This window comes from Neomonachus schauinslandi, chromosome 14, assembly GCF_002201575.2.
Source record: "Neomonachus schauinslandi chromosome 14, ASM220157v2, whole genome shotgun sequence".
NCBI classification, from domain to species: domain Eukaryota; kingdom Metazoa; phylum Chordata; class Mammalia; order Carnivora; family Phocidae; genus Neomonachus; species Neomonachus schauinslandi.
The window spans coordinates 64,639,572-64,656,850 of record NC_058416.1 but is presented as its reverse complement, the minus strand read 5'-3'; the positions used below and the strand labels follow the sequence as shown (position 1 = coordinate 64,656,850).

Genomic DNA, 17,279 nt, shown 5'->3' with positions numbered 1-17,279 from the left:
TCCTTTTAAATTTATCTTCATATTCTTTAAGACCTTGGATGTGGTTAGACTGGCATCTGTGAGGTGTGTGGTTACCGCGGTTACCAGGAGGCACAAGGAAACACTCCTGGCCTCCCAGGACCGGCCAGGCAGGAGTGCAGCGTGGCCAGCGTCACAGCGATCGATCTCCAGGAGGTCGTGGGCCTGGCCAGCTGTTGTATGCCCTGCTCCCCAGAACCGGGAGTCTGGGGAGGAGCCTGAGGGCTCAGCTATGAGTCCTCTGCCTGCAGGGACTTTCTCGGCCCACCCAGCAGACCCCCACCAGGGCTGCCCACTGGGCCCAGCTCCTTCCTTGCTGAGGCCCAGCACCTTCCAGTCCCTTCCTAGGTGCACGAGAGCTCCCAGGCGCCAGCTGGATCCCCTGCTCGGGAATCAGGCCCGGGCCCCCACGCCGCCTCCTCCAGGCAGGACACTGGCCAGTATGCCCTGTTGTGCTCTGCACGCTCATGCGTCTCCGTTCACGTGACTAGGGCCAGCGTCAGTGGCATCAGGAGGCAGAGACCTCCGGAGCCTCAGGTTGCGTCGCCGGTGTCTGGTATGCTGGGCGACGGGTGTCATCCCGCCCAGCACCTGATTCCTGCGGCCAGGAAGAGTGAAGAGGCTGGAGCCGGCTCCCCATGAACTTGAGAAGCACGGCTTAGTCGAGTCTCTGTGTTTTGACTTCCCACTCTGGGAGAGCAGCTGGAGACTTAAGGTTTCCCTTTCACAGGACTTGGTCTTCCAGATGTTCAGCCTGGCACCACCCACTACCCGACCTCTCGTGTATCTGAGCCACCATGAGCTGTGGGAACTGTGCCTTTGACACTGTTCATCTTTGCCTTCAGGGCATTCCAGGAGCCTCCGGGAGCCCCGAGGGGCTGCCACTGCCCTCCCAGGGCCCAGCAGGATGAGTTGCCTTTGCCACCCCTTGGCTTAGTGAGGCCACATTGTCTGAGTTAGGGAAGAAAGGGACCTCTGCTGGCAGCTCAGCTGTGACAAGGCCCAGGGATGGAAGCCTGTGAAGCCTGGCAGGGAGGCTGGTGCCGCCATGCCCAGCCCCTGCCGGCTTTGCACCCGAGAGTTGCTCATCAGGATTAGCTCAAATGACTGCACCCAAGGATGGCTATGGCGTGTGGTTTGGGCTCTGCCATTCTGTCCGTCTCTATTTCTGGCTCCAGAGGTCTCCGAGCTGGGGATGTCTGCTGGCCAGGCCACGAGAGGAGGAGCTAAGGGCTTGGAGTGTGGAGCTGCCCAAGGCCGGGCCTCTAGCCCCACTTGCTCATCCCCTGCGCTGGCTGCCCTGAGACCCCGAGCAGGGCGTAAGTCCGTGCATTCTCGCCGCCTGCTCTGGAGGATGTCCTGCTGCCCAACTCTGGGGACATAAGGCCACAGCCTATTCACACAGACCCAATCTGGTGGCAGGATAGAAGTGTAAATCCACCACGAAGCACCATCCCGAGTATGAGCCTGCAGGAAGAGCAACCTGTGGGAGGGTGGGGAACCCCCGGGGTCACAGACGGAGTGGGAGGGAAGGGCCATATGGGGACTCAGCAGGCTGTCGTCTCACTTGGGGCCCACGGGCATACTCCACAGAGACTGAGACACACACATGCACACACCCCGGCGCCGCTGGAAGATGCTAGCAGAGGGCGGGAGCCACGGCTTCTGTGAGAGGCCTGGGTGGCGTATATTCCATGTCTTCCCCTCAGGGCCTGATGCCTGCAGACGCTGCAAGGCCCTGTCCTGTTGTGTCTGCAGCTGCGGCTATGGTGACCTTTGATCCTGCTCTGCTGTGTCCACAAGGCATCCAAGCCTGAAGTGGGCTGCCTCCCCAGAGCCTGGCCCCTGCGGGGGGAAGCGTTGAGGTCACCGTCCAGGGATGGGGCGTGCATACTCTTGGGTCATCGCTACTTCTAGACATTTTCTGTGGTCAGAGCCATAGGAACTTTGTATTGAAAAAAAAAAAAAGAGAATCAATGAATTTCCGATTCAAATTTGACTTTACGGGGTCTTAACTGTCTTCTTTCCAATGGCACGTAAGATCTGTCTGCAGCTTTATTGTTAGGATATAATCGTTCTAGGACGTACGGTGGAAATATGGGTTGCCATAGTCTCCTGAGCGAATTATCTTTTTATGTGCTGGGTTATCAAATGCATATAATTAGGCCCGTTTGTTTCAGATTATTTACAAGTTACGGCGACTTTTTTTTTCCATTTTTATTTTTTGTTGTTTGAATATATAAAACGTATATGATTTAAAAAACCAAAATTGTATCATAGGATGTATTTATAGAAGTCTTGTCCCCTTCTCTGCTTCCTCCACCCCTTTCCCTTCCTTTCTGTTCCTCCTCATCCTGCTTCATCCTCTCGTTGATTCTTTGTGCAAATAAAGGTGTGGGGGTGTATGTGTATATGTTCGTGTGTGCGTGTGAGGCCACAGAGGCCGGGAGCCCCTAGACGTTGTTGCACTTGATGTTTTACCAATTCCAAGCGGGCATGCTGTGAAGCGTTCTGAATAAACCAAGGAATCTCAGTCGGAACTGCTAAAAGTCTTAGCCTTGCTGTTTATTTCCTTCAGGTCGAATTCCAGAAACCAGAAGTCTGAATCTAGAGAAGGCTGGAGTGAACATCAACCCCAACAGTCAGAAAATCCTGGTCGATGCTCAGGAAACCACCTCCGTCCCCCACATTTATGCCATCGGAGACGTAGCAGAGGTATGGCTTGCACCTGCCACTTGGCCTCATCACCGCATCCCCCCACCCCAGCTGGGCCTTGGGGCCCTAACGAGGCTCACAGAGGCTCTGGGCCAAACCCCAAGTATTGTTAGACTCAAGTTCTGGGAAGGATTGGGCACCAGCCTCTGCTTGCTCGAATGTTCCTCTTTTCTATGGGGGGTAGGGGGGTGGGGAAGGCTTAAAAACTAAAAGCGCCATCAACGAATTCCTCTTGTGAACCTCCCCGTATGTCAGCTCTGAGGGAGGGACATCTGTTTGCGCACAACATGGGCCTCGACTTCCTGAAGGTGGGCTGGAGGTACAGAGCCCTAGAAATGCTGCTGCTGGGCAGAGCCTTGGGGCTATCTGGCCCTGCAGCACTGGGCCTGACCTCCTCGCCTCAGTTTACCCTCTCATCTGTGGACGGGTCAGTACTCTCCCTGACTGGGCTGTCAGACAGGGACATAGCCCCACTCACCAGGCCTCCCTGCTCCTCCCCTTGTGAGTCCCTGGCGGAAGCCCTGCCCCTGGCCTGGGACGCATCTGGTCGGCGCCCCTCCCCTCTTCATGGCCCCGTCAGGGCTGGTCAGTCGTGGGACCCCCACATTCCCAAAGCCTCAGGAGCAGTTGGCCTGTCCTGTACATGCGCAGCATGGCCTAAGGAAGGTGGCTCGGGAGGGGCCCTGGCCAAAGGAGCCTGAGAGATACACCAGGCACCCCAGACCCCAGGAGGCCTCTTGGTGGCCAGTCCTGCCAGTGTCATGGACATATTTCCTGGGGCTGTCATTACAGATCACCATAGGCTGGGTGGCTTAGACCGACAGAAATGTGTTCTGTCATATTCTGGGGGCCAGAAGTCTGTGTGGGCAGGGCCGTGTTCCCTCCGAAGCCTCTAGGAGAGGACACATCCTCATCCATCAGGCACTCCAGACTTGGAGCTGCAGCATTCTCTGCCCGTCTTCATATGTGTGTGTGTGTGTGTGTGTGTCCTTGTTTCTTTCTTCTCAGGACCCTCATTGGATTTAGGGCCCACCCTAAGTGACCAATCCTAAATGATCTCAGTTCTTTCCTTAATTATATCTGCAAAGAGCGTCATTTCCAAACAAGGGTCCATTCTGAGGTTCCAGGCAGACGTGAATTTGGGGGATGCTGTTAAACCCACCATGATGTGTTCTGGCACCAGCCACTTTTCTGGGTTCTGTGGCCGCTGCAGGAACAGACAAAAGTCTTAGCCCTCATGGTGACATTCTGGTTGGGGTCGCAGATGACAAGTGAGTAAGTGAACTGTTTGAGGTAGATGTCAGAAGATGCTTAGTGCGGCGGTCAAGGGAGACCTGAGGGAGGAGCAAAGCAAGGCAGAGGCCCAGGCGAGCTCAGCGAGGATGCTCATGCCTACCCAAGAGTTCAAGCACTGCCCTGCCCATGCACACCCCAGACCCCACTTTGGGAAATGCCTGGGGGTAAGGGGAGCCAGTATCTACGGCAAGTGGGTCCCTGAGTGGGGCATCCCAGAGCTGAGGGGTTACAGGTGGCAGTTGTCCCCAGTGCTTCGGGACCATCCCTCCCTCAGCCTCTGCTGCAGCTCATGATGGGTGGGTCTGCCGGAGAGCTTGGCACACTCATGGAGACAGACCAGGGCAGGAAGCCGTGCAAGGCTGGGCCTTCCCTTTGTTCCTGAGGGGCCAGCCTACCCGTCTGGCACAGGTCTGTCCTGCAGACACTTGACTCCATACAAACCCCTCCTGCTAGGACAACATGGCCTCTGCTGTGCCCATGGTACCAGAGGGGTCACCCACTAGCCGTGGTCAGTGCTGATATGTGAGCCGAGGGGCCGCCACTTGAGTCCCTCAGGCTGCCCGTGAACCCAGGCTCATGAAATGGTGCATGGGGAGCAGACCACCAACTGGAGGCAAGACCGCAGGGACAGCTTGCTGGGGCGTTGGTCAGAGCTCCGGCCCCTCCTCCCACTGAGTCCTCTCTGACCCATCTAGTTGACCTGCTGGTGTGGATGGAAGTGAGTGGCTTCACATGCCTGCTAGACCGGGCAGTGTTGCTGCTTGTGTGATCTCTGGCGGTGGGGACGTGGCACTCTGTGGCGGCACCTTCGGTGTTCATCCTGGGCGCTGCGCCCCGAGACAGCGCTCGTGGTCCCGGGAGAGAGTGCCGCTCGTATTAGACTGGACTTTCTGCGCGGCCCAGGAGCCGAGCGAGACGGAGAGCCGTCGGCCGCAGGGCTCATGCCAATGTGGCAGAAACCGTAGTATTTCAGACTGTGTTGCCAGAAATAGTACACACAAAGGCGATGTCTATTGAATTATTAAATCCGCTCAGTTGGAAAGGTCATTCTGGGCAGTCCAAAGAGTTAACACCCAGTGGTCCGGCGTGAGGTGCGGAAGAGTCCAGCGGGCGGGCGGGGCGGCCATTGTCTAGTGCCGTATTGTGTGCTGTGCGCATGGACATTTCCGCAGTTAGTCAGGCCCGGTGGAATGCATGGGCTGCTTTCACGAGTTTATCTCTGCGGATCTCTATTCATTTCTGGAATGTCAAACAACATCTGCATTTCCTGCTGCTGCAGACGTGATTGGCAGCCGGTCCCAGGCCGACGCGTGTAGGAACACTGGGGGCTGTGCCACCCCCCGCTCCCGGAGCGGGACACACCCTGGGACCGAGGGGCCTCCAGCAGCACGGCATTCGGAGTGCGATTTGTAATGGACTGTGACGTGCAAGCCAAGCTGCGTGTCAGGAGCACATGAAATGCTTCCAGGGTCCACTTTAGCCTGCATCCTGGTTAATGCGGACGATTGAATAGGAGCGGGATCTCCTTGGAGCTCTGTCATGAGGGCAGCTCTCCAAGGTCACCAACATGAGGAAGGGGTTCAGAGGGAAGCCACAAGCGAGGGTTGGTGGCGTGGCTGGGCTCACTGGCAGCTCACTTGCTCTTCCAGGGAAGGGGGCCGTAACCTCAACTGTCTCCCCTGAGCAGGGCAGGGGGAAGAAGTAGAACAAGTAAACCTGCCCAGGGCCCTGGCGCCCAGAGACAGATAGCCTTTGGGGGCTTCGGAAAGGGAGAAGCCTCGCTGGGAAGGCATGGGTGGTGGCAGGGGTCCTGCACAGACTCCCCCAGATGTGCCGAAGTAAGCCTGGGCTCCTTCCGTGCATCAGGGGCGGCCCGAGCTGACACCCACGGCTGTAATGGCAGGAAAGCTCCTGGCCCGGCGGCTGTGCGGTCAGTCCTCAGACGTGATGGACTACGACAACGTGAGTATCCTCTGCCCTCCAGCACGCTGCGTCCAGCCTGGAGACAGCTGCGGGGGGGGGGGGGGGGTGCCCGGGGGTGTGCATGCACATGCCCCCGTGTGGGAGGGTTAGCTTTGTGGGTGTGGCCCTGGAGCAAGTGAGGGCACGCCCACCCCCTCTCGCAGGCTGCCAGCCAGCACGTCCGGGGACCTGGCCTGAGCTTGTTGCTCTCTGGGCCCCAGAGTGGGGATCTTCGGCTTTGGGTCCCCAGGGGGGTACCTCACCTGGGACCTGCTTTCCAGGTCCCCACCACAGTCTTCACCCCGCTGGAGTATGGCTGTGTGGGGCTGTCGGAGGAGGAGGCCGTGGCTCGCCACGGAGAAGAGCATGTGGAGGTACGTCAGGGCCCCGAGGACAGAGGGGTGCCAGGACGGGATGCCTGTGTGGCGCTCACGCCCTGACGACAGCCCCTCCCCGACAGAGGCCTGGCGGGCGAGTGGGAGTGCTGGCGTTTCTGCTTCCCAGGGCCTGCAGTTTGGCAGGGTGGGGCAGGGGGCCCAGAGGGATGGCTGAGATACGGCATGAAGGGACACGTGGGACGGGAGTGCTGGAGGACAGCCCCGGAAACCAGGGCCCACCTTTGTGGTGTGGCCCCTTACAGGGCCACGCATCTCCCTGCACCTGGAAAGGCTTCTCCTGCCCTCCAACCTTCTCCTGCCATCAGCTTCCGCTCCCCGCACCCCACCCCCAGCCCTGCCACAGCCCAGCCCTGCCCTCAGGTACCCCCACCTCCCTGCCACCCCTGCCTCTGTTCCCAATCCGTGAGTCGTCCGGCTCTCACAGGCCCCCAACAGCCCAGACTTAGGTACTCACCCCAGAGGAAGCCTGCTTCTTGAGTCTGCTCAGCCGGCCTGCCGTGGCCCTGGGGTGGCCCCCGAGGGTACCCCTTGTGGCCCGGCAGGATGGGGGAGCTGGAAGCCTCCAGCATGGCTTCATCTTGCTACTGTAGCAGCTTGCACACGGACCGGGAGAAACCAGACCCCATGTGGCCACCACCGCGGGCCTCGTGCCCTTTGAGAATGAGTCACTGGGCTCCAGGGCCTGCCCCTTGCCCCAGTGCCCCGGTCCCCTCCATCAACGGGCCAGGCCTGACAGGCCAGCCTTCCCCCCAGCACTTTATTTGCTATTTTTGTTTGATTCATCACAAGTACGTGGGGACATATGTTCATGGCATTCTATAATGTTTTATGTTTCACGATGTTGAATGGCCACATACCCTTTGTTTGTTTTCTTTTCAATTCTGTCTTAGTTAGAACAATATTCGCTGAAGTTCCATTAATTAATAATGGCTGTGCAGCACATGTGAGGGCCCCGCTCATTTTTTACTCGGCCACAGCCCCGAACACGCTGTCGAGCCCTTCTCGGGTGCTGAAAGCCTTTGGCCGACAGCTCCGGTGTGGGCTGGGGGCCTCCCCATGCCTGCCTCCCCCTCCTTGCTCAAATGAGGGCCCAGCCAGCACCAGGGTACCCTGGGGAGGCCAGATAGCCACTGGGTGGGCCGGGCGCCCCCTTCCGCTGCCCGCAGTCACCCCGTCCACCCCCCAGCGTCCACCTGGTGTGGACTCCTGGGGGCTGAGCCTCGGGCTCCGTGACAAGACCTACGTCTGGCTGCACTTAGCCAATCTGGTGCCCACTCTGTTGCTGTGGTCCATCGGGGCCCTGGGGGGGGCGGTTCTGTCCTGCAGACGGTGTGGCTCCAGCCCCAGGCTGGCTTTGTGTGGGAGGGAGAGTTCAGCCATGTCCTTACCGCAGACCACAACCTGTAGGCCACGTGGGCAGCTCTGGGTCCCCGCCCCATCCATGCAGCCCATGAGGCTACTGACTGCGGGAATCGGTATCTTGTCACTTAGGTTTATCATGCGTATTATAAACCACTGGAGTTCACAGTGGCTCAACGGGATGCATCCCAGTGTTACATAAAGGTAAGTGTCCTCGAGGGCCCAGGGCCAGGCCATTCCGGGAGGTGAGAGGCAGGGAGTGAGCCGGCGCCCAGGGGTGGGGAAGCTCCCTGCAACCACGCGGGCCCCCTGGGGCAGGGCCGCCCGTGCAGCCCCGGGGCCCCGTCTCCAGCCGGGCTGGCCGTTGACGATGTGGCTTTCAGATGGTGTGCCTGCGGAAGCCCCCACAGCTCATACTGGGCCTGCACTTCCTCGGCCCCAACGCAGGCGAAGTGACTCAAGGATTTGCTCTGGGGATCAAGTAAGTGCGGAGGAATGTCGGTGTGCGCGCTGTTCGGGCTCGCGTGGCTCTGACGGTTGGTGGCCCTGCGCTGGGGGGTCTGCTGCTGTGCTGCGGTTCTTATGGAGTGTCCTCCGTGTGCTCAGCAGAGCACCTCCTCAGACCCGGCAGCTCCGTCACGTGAGAGGCAACTTTCTTCTCCAGCCAAACGCTCTTAGGCCGGTCATGCCGTGTCGGCTGTGGCCTGGCCACCTGGGGAGCAAGGGGAGAGGTCCATGTCCCTGGCCGCCGGGGGTGGGTCACAGTTTGGGTCTTCTCTTCTTAGAATGAGCAGGGCTGGGGCCCTCCTTCACATGGCCCAGCGCCCAGGCAGTCATGAGCAGGGTCTGCGAGAGCTGCCCCAGGACCGGCGTGTGCTTTCCAGAGCTGGGGCTTGGGCATAGGCAGTGCTTTGGGGGATCCCGGGTCCCCAGGCATGCCTGGAGCCTTTGTGGATGGAGGCTCTGGGTGGGGGTGGGTTGTCTGGGGCAGTGGGGTGTGGGGCCGTCAGAGGCAGGAGGGTGGAAGGTGAAGTGGGGCCGAGGGAGCAGAGAAGGGCTGCACGGGCCACCCCACCATATACTTGGGGCTTGGGGCCGAGGCCAAGATCCAGCCGCAGAGGTTGGTAGAGGTAGGAAGTCAGAGGACAGGGCGGGAGCCCGAGGGGCAGGGCCCATACCGGGAAGACTGATGGGGGCTCTGGCACCCTAGGCTTCCTGGCGGGTAATGATAATAAAGATAGGACAGAGCCAAGAGAGACTTAGAGAACACGAATGGGCAATTCACAGGCAAAGAAAATTTAAATAAATAGTAGAAAGATGCTGTGCTTCATTTGGAATTTTTCATGTAATTAAAACACCAAGAAACCATCTTGGTCAGTGAGGGTTAAAAGCTTTGCTACTGGCCAGTCTGGTGGTGATCGTTTCCAGCATCTGCGTAGTGGAGACACTGAAGGTTTGAGCAAATCAGTGGAGTGAGGAGACCCATGTTCCGACACAGTCAGGAGGAGGGTGTGAACTGGACCCTCCCTCTGGGGGCCTTCTGCCCACAGTGTGAAATGCACACACTTGTTCGTGTCGGGAACTCACGCACCAGATACTCTAAAGTGTGTGCGTAGACGGAAGAAGGGCTGTTTGTTGCAGCCTTGTCTGCGGACGGTGGCAGCGCCCTGTGGGGAGTCCTCACTCACTGTGCCTCCGAGGAGGTGACCAGTGCCCCGCGGGTGGTCGCTGCCGCAGGGGCAGGAGGCGTGTGTGTGGGAAGTGCTGGGTGCTGAGCAGAAGAGCCTGGTGAGCAGGACCAGGCAGGGGGCTGCGCAGGGGCAGGCTGCAGTAATCGAAGTGGGCTCTGTCTCACTGGGGCAGGTGGGGAGAGGGAGCAGACCCACAGAAGGAACAGCTGGAGCCGTGGGCCAAGGTGGGTCTGCGCCTGGTGGTCTGGGAGCAGCAGGAAGCCAAGATGGAGCAGATGAGGGGTCGGGGGTAGGTAGGAGGTGGGCCTGAGGGGGCGCTGCTTGGCATTTGCTGGGAGACATGTGGGACAGGTCCAGCAGAGGTGTTGGCGGTGTTCCTGGCTGCTGGCTGGAGAAGAGAGGGTAGGGCCCAGGGCTGGGGAGCAGGGAGGAGACTGTGACTTCCAAGGCCGTCCCCGCGTGCCATCTTCCAGGGGATGGGATGATGTGGACATGCCACCCTGTGCTGACTCATCGCCTGAACCCCCCTCTCCCCCTGTGTGCAGGTGTGGGGCCTCCTACGTGCAGCTGATGCAGACAGTGGGCATCCACCCCACCTGCGCCGAGGAGGTGGCCAAGCTGCGTATCTCCAAGCGCTCGGGCCTAGACCCCACTGTGACGGGCTGCTGAGGCTAAGCATCCATCCCTGCCAGACCAAGGGCACGCGGCTCACCTGCAGCCCCCCACAGCCAGGTTCTTCGGAGGCTCAGAGCCAGGTACACAGCTGGGGTAGGCTCTGTGTTTAAGGATGGAACTGTGGGGGGGTGATAGGGTGCCACTGTGAACAACTCTCTCCAGGCACGTGGGAGAGCACACCTGCCGTGCCACCTCATGGGAGCCCTGTGCCCAGGCTGCAGGGGCTGAAGAAACGGGGCTGGGAAGGAGGCCATGTGAGGGCCTCCCCTCCACAGGGCACCCCCAGCCGCTGGCCTGGCTGCCGGTGCTCCCCGGATGCAGGAGATGTCTTGAGGCTGGGCTCACACCACAGTGGCCTGTCCTGGGGGTGGAGGGAGGACTCTGGGTGTGGAACCCATCCCCTGGCTGAGCGCAGTGGGCTGCTGGGTGGGAGGAGCGGGCCTCCCTCTCCAGCTTAGCCCCGTGCAGAGCAGCGCCGGCTCATTTCTCTGTCGCCCAGAAGGTGGACACGCTGCCTTGTGCATGGCGGCTGCCCACACGTCTGGTTCTGTTAGAGCTTTGCAGAGTCAGGCTGGGCAGGCGGCCGGCGGAGACCTCAGGTCTGTTCATCCCAACCCTCTTCTGAGGAGGAAGAAGTTAGCGAGTCCCTCCTTGACCGCTGCCCAAAGGTTGCATGTCGTCAGGGCCTATTCACCTGGCCCTGTGAGAGCATTCTCCAGGCTTCAGCAGCCCAGCCCGGGGGGTCCCCTGTGGCTGTCAGCCCCTGCTGGGGTTGGGGTCCTGAGGGCTGAAGTAGACTATAGACAGAGCAGTGAGCACCCCACAAGATGCCCTCAGGCAGGCCTGAGGGGCTGAATGGCAGGTGAGGGTCCCCTGGATTTGGGCACAGGCCTGGGGCTTCTCCTGGGGGCACCCTGGGCACCTGCTCTACTGTGTCCCCCGAGCCAGGGCCGCCCTTGATATGGACAAACTGGGGGCATCCTGAGGAAACTCTTATCAGAATATCACACCTAACAGCTGTTTTGTCAAGAGCCTGCTGTAAATTTTCATCCTTTCAAAATATTTGTTAATAGTGCAGCATGCGTCCCCTGAGACGCATCAATCTGGTGAGGGCGGGGCTCTCTCTGGGGCCCGTTTCTCATCTGTCCCTAGAGAATCCTTGTGTGAGAGCACGGGGGACATGGCCAGGCCAATGCAGGGATGGCGGGACTACCCCATGCTGACCGCCCCCCATTCTTGTAGGACGCCGGAGCCTGAGCCCAGGCAAGCCTCACCCCCGTCTGGAGAGCCCCTGAGGTAGTCGGCGTGGGTGGCCTCTGGATGGACTGGTCGCGTGCCCCCGCAGGGATGGCTCCAGGGGTCGTCAGCCCCTGCCCCTCGCACACCCTCCAGCCTGGGCCAGCCCCACCAGGCCCCTGATGCCAGAAGATGACGGTGTGCGCAGAAACCCGCCCTGTGGGCTGCCCACATCCGAACCCCCCTGGCATTTCTGGAGCGTAAATAAAGAGGGTGTTTTCCTGATGTGTGCCCCTGCCTGTGCTGTCCCCAGCGCGCCCCCCAGGATGGCCCACGTCGGGGTGTGGCCTGGCCTGTCGCATACCCTCCATTCCGCCTCCCCTCACAGCAGAGCCACCCCTCCCAGGACCCTCTGCCGGGTCTGTCTGCGCCTCACGGCAAGGCAGGCGCTCAGGAGGGGTGGGAAGCCACTGGCTTTGTTCCAGAGCAACCTGCCAGTGGGGTGGCCCAGTGACGGGAGCTGGCAGGGGTGTTGGAGGCTTTCTGTCCCCTGAGCGTCAGGCACCTCATTACGTTTCCATTGCGGCCCTCGCAGCCGGCGTGTCTGCTATGCTCAGGCTAATCCTGCACATTGAGGCTTGACGGGCTGAGGGAGCGCCCCTGTCAGTCATTGCCGCGGCCGGCGCTGACGGTGACGGTGACAGGCAGGGCCCCGCATTGTGCTGGAGCTTTAGCGGTGGTTAATCTCGTGTCTTCCTTAAGAAAACATCACTTAGTCTGCCCGCCCGGGAGCCCTGGATGGGACCCTGCTTGTCAGCCAACAAAGGAATGTCTTTGCACCTAATGGGCCTGCGGGAGCCTCAGACACTCGCTTGCCCGGTGCGAAGCGTGTGCAGGAGCTCTGGGCCGCCCAGTTAAGACGCCGGGTGCAGGGCCGGGCCAGCGCCCTCTTGACAAGCGCAGCGTGACATCAGCCGTGTCCCATTTAACGCACGGTTGGCGGTGCGCCCCTGCCTTGGGAGGTGCAGGGAGGGCTCCCCTCTGTGCTGGGGGTGAGGTGTTCCCTTGCCTTGCAGGCAGAGGGCGAGGTGTGCAGAGGTCAGCTAACAGCCGAGCCGCCGGGGGTGCCCGGAGGGGCCCCTGGAGCTGGCCTGGGCCCCTGCCATGGGGCAAACAAGGAACTTGAAGTGGTTCTGTTGCTTGTTGTGATGGTAGAAATGCTGCAGCCTGCGTGGGAGCTCTCAGCACACATCAGGCAGTGTTTGGGGCGAGGACTTTCCACCTCGCTGCCCACCCCACCGGACAGCCGGAGTGCCAGCCCCATGTCCATGACCCCACAACCCCCCCAACGGTTTTCTCCGTGCACCATTTCCCTCGGGGCGGCCCGTGCTCCAGCACGCCTGCTAAGTCCGTGAGCACTCCCGCATGGGGCTGCACAAACAGCGGGCGTTCCCAGCGGAGGCCTGCCACAGAAGGCCCAGCGCTGGCGACGGCCATCACCCGGGCCACCTCTGGGGCCATACGCTGCATCAGCCTCTGCCTGCCTGGCCATGTGGTTCGGCACCCAGGATGTCCCACATGCCCCCACTGCTCTAGGTGTGGCCCCGGGGTGACAGCCCAGGGTCCCCTGCCCAGCACTCAGTCACGTCACGCACTGGGGTCTCAAGTCTGAGTAAGAGCATGGGGAGCGGGGCGGATGTGTTGGGCCACAGTGGTTTCTGTTCTGCGTGTCCCAGGGACCGCCCAGGTCCAGACTCACTGTGTGGCCCAAGGTCCCCTCCCCGGACCCTGCCCTGCCTGTCCCCCTCCTCCCAAGGAGCTCAGGGAGGGGCCAGAGCAACACCAGCCAGGTGCTCTCCACCTGGCTCCAGGGCTACCTTCCCGCCACCTTTGCATGTTTTTATGGTACAGTGAAAATATGATTTTAGGGTGCCTGGGGGGCTCAGTCATTAAGCGTCTGCCTTCGGCTCAGGTCATGATCTCAGGGTCCTGGGATCGATCCCCGCATCGGGCTCCTTGCTTGGCGGGGTGTCTGCTTCTCCCTCTCTCTCTACCTCTCCCCCTGCTCATGCTCTCTCTCTCTCTCTCTCGGTTTCAAATGAATAAATAAAATCTTTAAAAAAAAAAAAGAAAATACGATTGTAATTCCTCAGATTGTTCCATGTAACCTGTAATTACCCCGGCAATGTCCTGCACGCTTCTGCTTATGACTCCAGATTTCACAGTGACGTTGGTTGAGGGGCGGGAGTGGTGCTGCTCAGGGGCCATGCTATCCCATCCCTTGCCTCCCGCTCTGACCACCCACCACCCCTCTCCTTCTCCTAGCCCCGTGAGGCACTGTCTCTAAAGGTCCTGAGGCCCCAAGGAAGGTGGGTATACAGAGAAGGGTTGAGAAGTTACTATGGAGGGCTGGACCCGGACCAGCAGGGCTCAGCAAGCGAGGAGCAGGCTGGGCCTGAGGAGGATATCTGGGACTGATGGTGGGGCTGCAAGAGGGGGCATCAGCCCACAGGTGGCGGCCCAGATGCTCAGCCAGCAGGCCTCCAAACCCTCCACAGGTCGCTGGTGCCTGCCCCCGCCCCCATATCCCACAGCCCTGCTGGGACCACTAGCTTTGCTGGGTAGCTAGTGGGGAAGTGACCACTGTGCCCAGCCAGGGGCCCTCACAGGGGGAGTTGCCCCATGAAAAACAGCTTGGCGTCAGGTGGCGCCTGCAGTTCAGGGTGTCAGTGCCTGTGGCCTCAGGTCTGGGCCCTGGACCAGTCCCCAGCCTGAAGCAGGCCCCAGGGGCAGGACTGAGACCCTCACCCCCGGCTCCCTGCTGCATGCAGAGCTGTCGGGAGCTGCCACAGAGCAGGCGGTCCAGGACCTGTAAAACAGGACGCCCGAGTCAACCAGACAGTGTGCTCATCGGGAGCTGTGCCATCTCCAGAGACTTAGGGGCCACCAGGCCATGTCACTGAGCCCTCCAGACCTTGTTCAGGCTCCAGGTGCCTGGCCCATTCTGGTCAGGGGGCTCCCTTGCAGCGTGGGCTCATAGAATTCACGGGAAGCGCAGATGTAGGCATCTAGCTCCTCCAAGTCCGTCACGAGAGGCTCCTCGGTGCTGGGCTGATGGTCGGGGTCCAGGCCAGGGTGGGGGCCGGGCTGCCAGGGGCCATTCCTGTCTCCCCAAGCTGGCACACTCAGATCCAGCCAAGTCTCCCGGGTCCCAGACTTTTCCCACCCATCTCTGTGTCCCTCTGGGAGCCACTCCTTTACCCCCCTCCACTCTGGGGTCCCTGAGTGCCCCTGGCCCGGGCGATGGCCTCGTCCTGCCCAGCCTGCCCAAGCCTGCCCTGGCCTCCACCCACTCACCTTCTTCCTTGTCAGTGCCCACTGCTCCCACCCTTGGGTGCTGGTCAGGGTATACGCAGGGGACATTGTGGGCTGGTCACTGCCAGAGACAGGTCAGGAGCACGCCCCCCACCCCCCAGATGAGCAAGCAGCAGTAGGGTGTTCTCTGTCTGAACCAATTCTTGACCCAGATGGTGAGGGTGCTTGCATGCTTGGCAATATCTGGGCCTAAGCTGGGCCTGGCTCCGGGGGGTGGGGGGCGCCCAGCCTCAGAGGAAGATGCTTGCTTCTGGCGCCAGACTCACAGGCTGTGGATCTTCGGCCTGACGTGGGGCCGTGGCTTTTCCCTCACCTCAGGCCAGGGCAGAGACAAGAACCAGGGACAGGACAGGGGATGTAGTCATCCCAGCACAGGACCAGGTGTCCCTCCAGTGGAGCCACCTGCAGGCCTGAGCCCTGCCAGCCTTCCGCCTCACACCACTAGGGACCCCACTGCCCGTCCACCCGGGGCCCTGACCCCTGTGCTTTGCCTCCCCTTCAGCCGACAGGCCACCCGGTGTGAGAGCTGGCTGACTGGCACCAGAGGTGTCTCCCGCTCCCGCTCCAGGGTCTGCCGCCGAGCCCCAAGCCACAGCCCCAAGCCCTCTTGGTGGGGTCACCAGCACAAAAGTCCTCTGAGGCCCCCGGGCTGAGAAAGAGGCCCTTGGAGCCTGTGGGCTGGCGGTCTGCTTCTGCCTCCCCGTTTCCCTTCCCCTCGGTGCCCTCCCCCTGGCCCTCCCCATGCCTCCATCCTCATCAGGTTTCCCTTGGTGCCAGTACCAGCAGCTGCCTCGTAGAGAAAGCCCAGAGCCAGACGACGGGCCTCGCGGGGGCCCTTTATGCCCCACCCTCCTTTCTTCCTTCTTCGGCCACCATCTTAGGCCTGGGCTTCCTTGCTGGGTACTGAGTGGTCCTGGGAGCTGCCTTAGGCCTTCCTATGCCAGGCAGGGGCATCCATGAATAAACAGATACGCCTTGGATGCCTCCCTCCTGGAGCAGGGCAGGGATGGGGGTGGCACGGGACCCCGGCTCTGCCCACCTCGGGCCGCTCTGTGCACCCAGGCCTCGGGACGTGCTTGACGCTCCACATGAGTGGCTTCTCTGCTGGGCTTTTTCACAGGGGGGGGGTGTGTGTGTGTTGAGGGGGGTCCTTCCCCAAAGTTGTGCACACACCAGCTCCGTGCTGCTCACCGCCCAGGCCGGGCGTCCCAGCTCCAAAAGGGCTGGACCTGGGGGGAGCCATGCTGCCGGGGGCCCCCCTCAGACAAGCCGGTGAAGGAGGGAGGCGCGCAGGTGCCTTTGGGGCAGGTCCAGCCACAGGCTGTGGAGATCCCGAGGCAAGAACTGTGGCGACCGATAACTGGGAGACTGAAAGAGACGTCAGTGGGCGCCTGGGTGGCTCAGTCATTAAGCGTCTGCCTTCGGCTCAGGTCAGGATCCCAGGGTCCTGGGATTGAGCCCCATGTCAGGCTTCCTTGCTCAGCGGGGAGTCTGCTTCTCCCTCTCCCACTCCCCCTGCTTGTGTTCTCTCTCTCACTGTGTCTCTGTCAAATAAATTAAAAAAAAAAAAAATCTTTAAAAAAAGAGACAGTTCGCGCGTACAGGCCGGGTCACATCTGTGAGTGTGGAGGGGCCGGTGCCCGTCCCCCACCCTCCCACGCCGTGGACGGATCCCATGCCCAGCACTCCTTGGGCCTCACCTCAGCCAGCAGGGCCTGCCTCCCTGCCCCGCAGCAGAGACGGCTGTCACCACTTCCTGTTTGCAGACCCCGCGACTGGGAAAGTTCGCCAAAGGCCAAGGATGCGCAGCAGACACCCTGGGCTCCCGCCGGCCGCAGACAGCACCCACCTCAGGCTAGCAACACGATGTTCCGGGAACGGGAGTGACAGTAGGTGTGCCAGGGCCCGCCAGGAGGCCATACTTGCTCTGGATCTCTGGGGCGGCGCTGGGAGGGAGGAGACAGGACTTTGGGACTGTTTTGCAGATGCTGCTTCTCGCAGTCCCCTGAAGAACCCCTCTGAGCAGGACTGACCCGCCACGCTGTCTCCCCTGTCCCACTCCTCCCCCACCCGGCGGCCCTTGCTGCACAGCGCAGCCCCTCGTGGGCTCTCGGGTTACTGGTTCCGCCACCCGAGGGCTCCGGGAGCCCTGCACGTCCTGGTGCCTGGCCAAGCACCTGTGCCTTCGAGGGCAGGGAAGGGGCCGTTGCATCAGCCCATGGGGCCCAGCAAAGCATCTTAGAGCTGAGCCCGCCTAATCCCAGCCCCAACGTGGTTTACAGTGCTTGGGTTTCCCTAATCCCGAAACCCAAGCCACGGTCCCAGCAGCCGTCCCAGAGCCATCTGAGCGGGCAGCAAGAGCGGGCACCCCCTCCCACGTGCCTGCTGTGTTTGGAGCTGACCCCCTTGGACAGGGCAGAGAGCTGGGCACCGATGAGTGAAAATCCGACCCTGATGAACCCCGGGGGAGCTCAGGAGACAGCCGAGCCCTCTGCTGCCTGGCTGGTCGTGTCCCGGCCTCTTCCCAGGCGGGAAATCCAAAGGCAGCGGCAAC

General features: G+C 61.1%; 1 protein-coding gene across 1 annotated transcript in view; it reads left to right on the top strand.

Moving 5' to 3' along the window:
• The window catches only part of TXNRD2 (thioredoxin reductase 2), a 45,898-nt gene extending 34,222 nt beyond the window's left edge, over positions 1 to 11,676 (top strand). The window contains exons 11-17 of the mRNA XM_044921308.1: positions 2,597 to 2,733; positions 5,896 to 5,991; positions 6,273 to 6,365; positions 7,881 to 7,952; positions 8,132 to 8,229; positions 9,985 to 10,194; positions 11,357 to 11,676. Coding sequence (XP_044777243.1) covers positions 2,597 to 2,733; positions 5,896 to 5,991; positions 6,273 to 6,365; positions 7,881 to 7,952; positions 8,132 to 8,229; positions 9,985 to 10,108 — 620 coding nt within the window. The 3' untranslated portion in view covers positions 10,109 to 10,194; positions 11,357 to 11,676. The remainder of the gene's footprint in view (positions 1 to 2,596; positions 2,734 to 5,895; positions 5,992 to 6,272; positions 6,366 to 7,880; positions 7,953 to 8,131; positions 8,230 to 9,984; positions 10,195 to 11,356) is intronic.
• Positions 11,677 to 17,279: the final 5,603 nt, after the last annotated feature.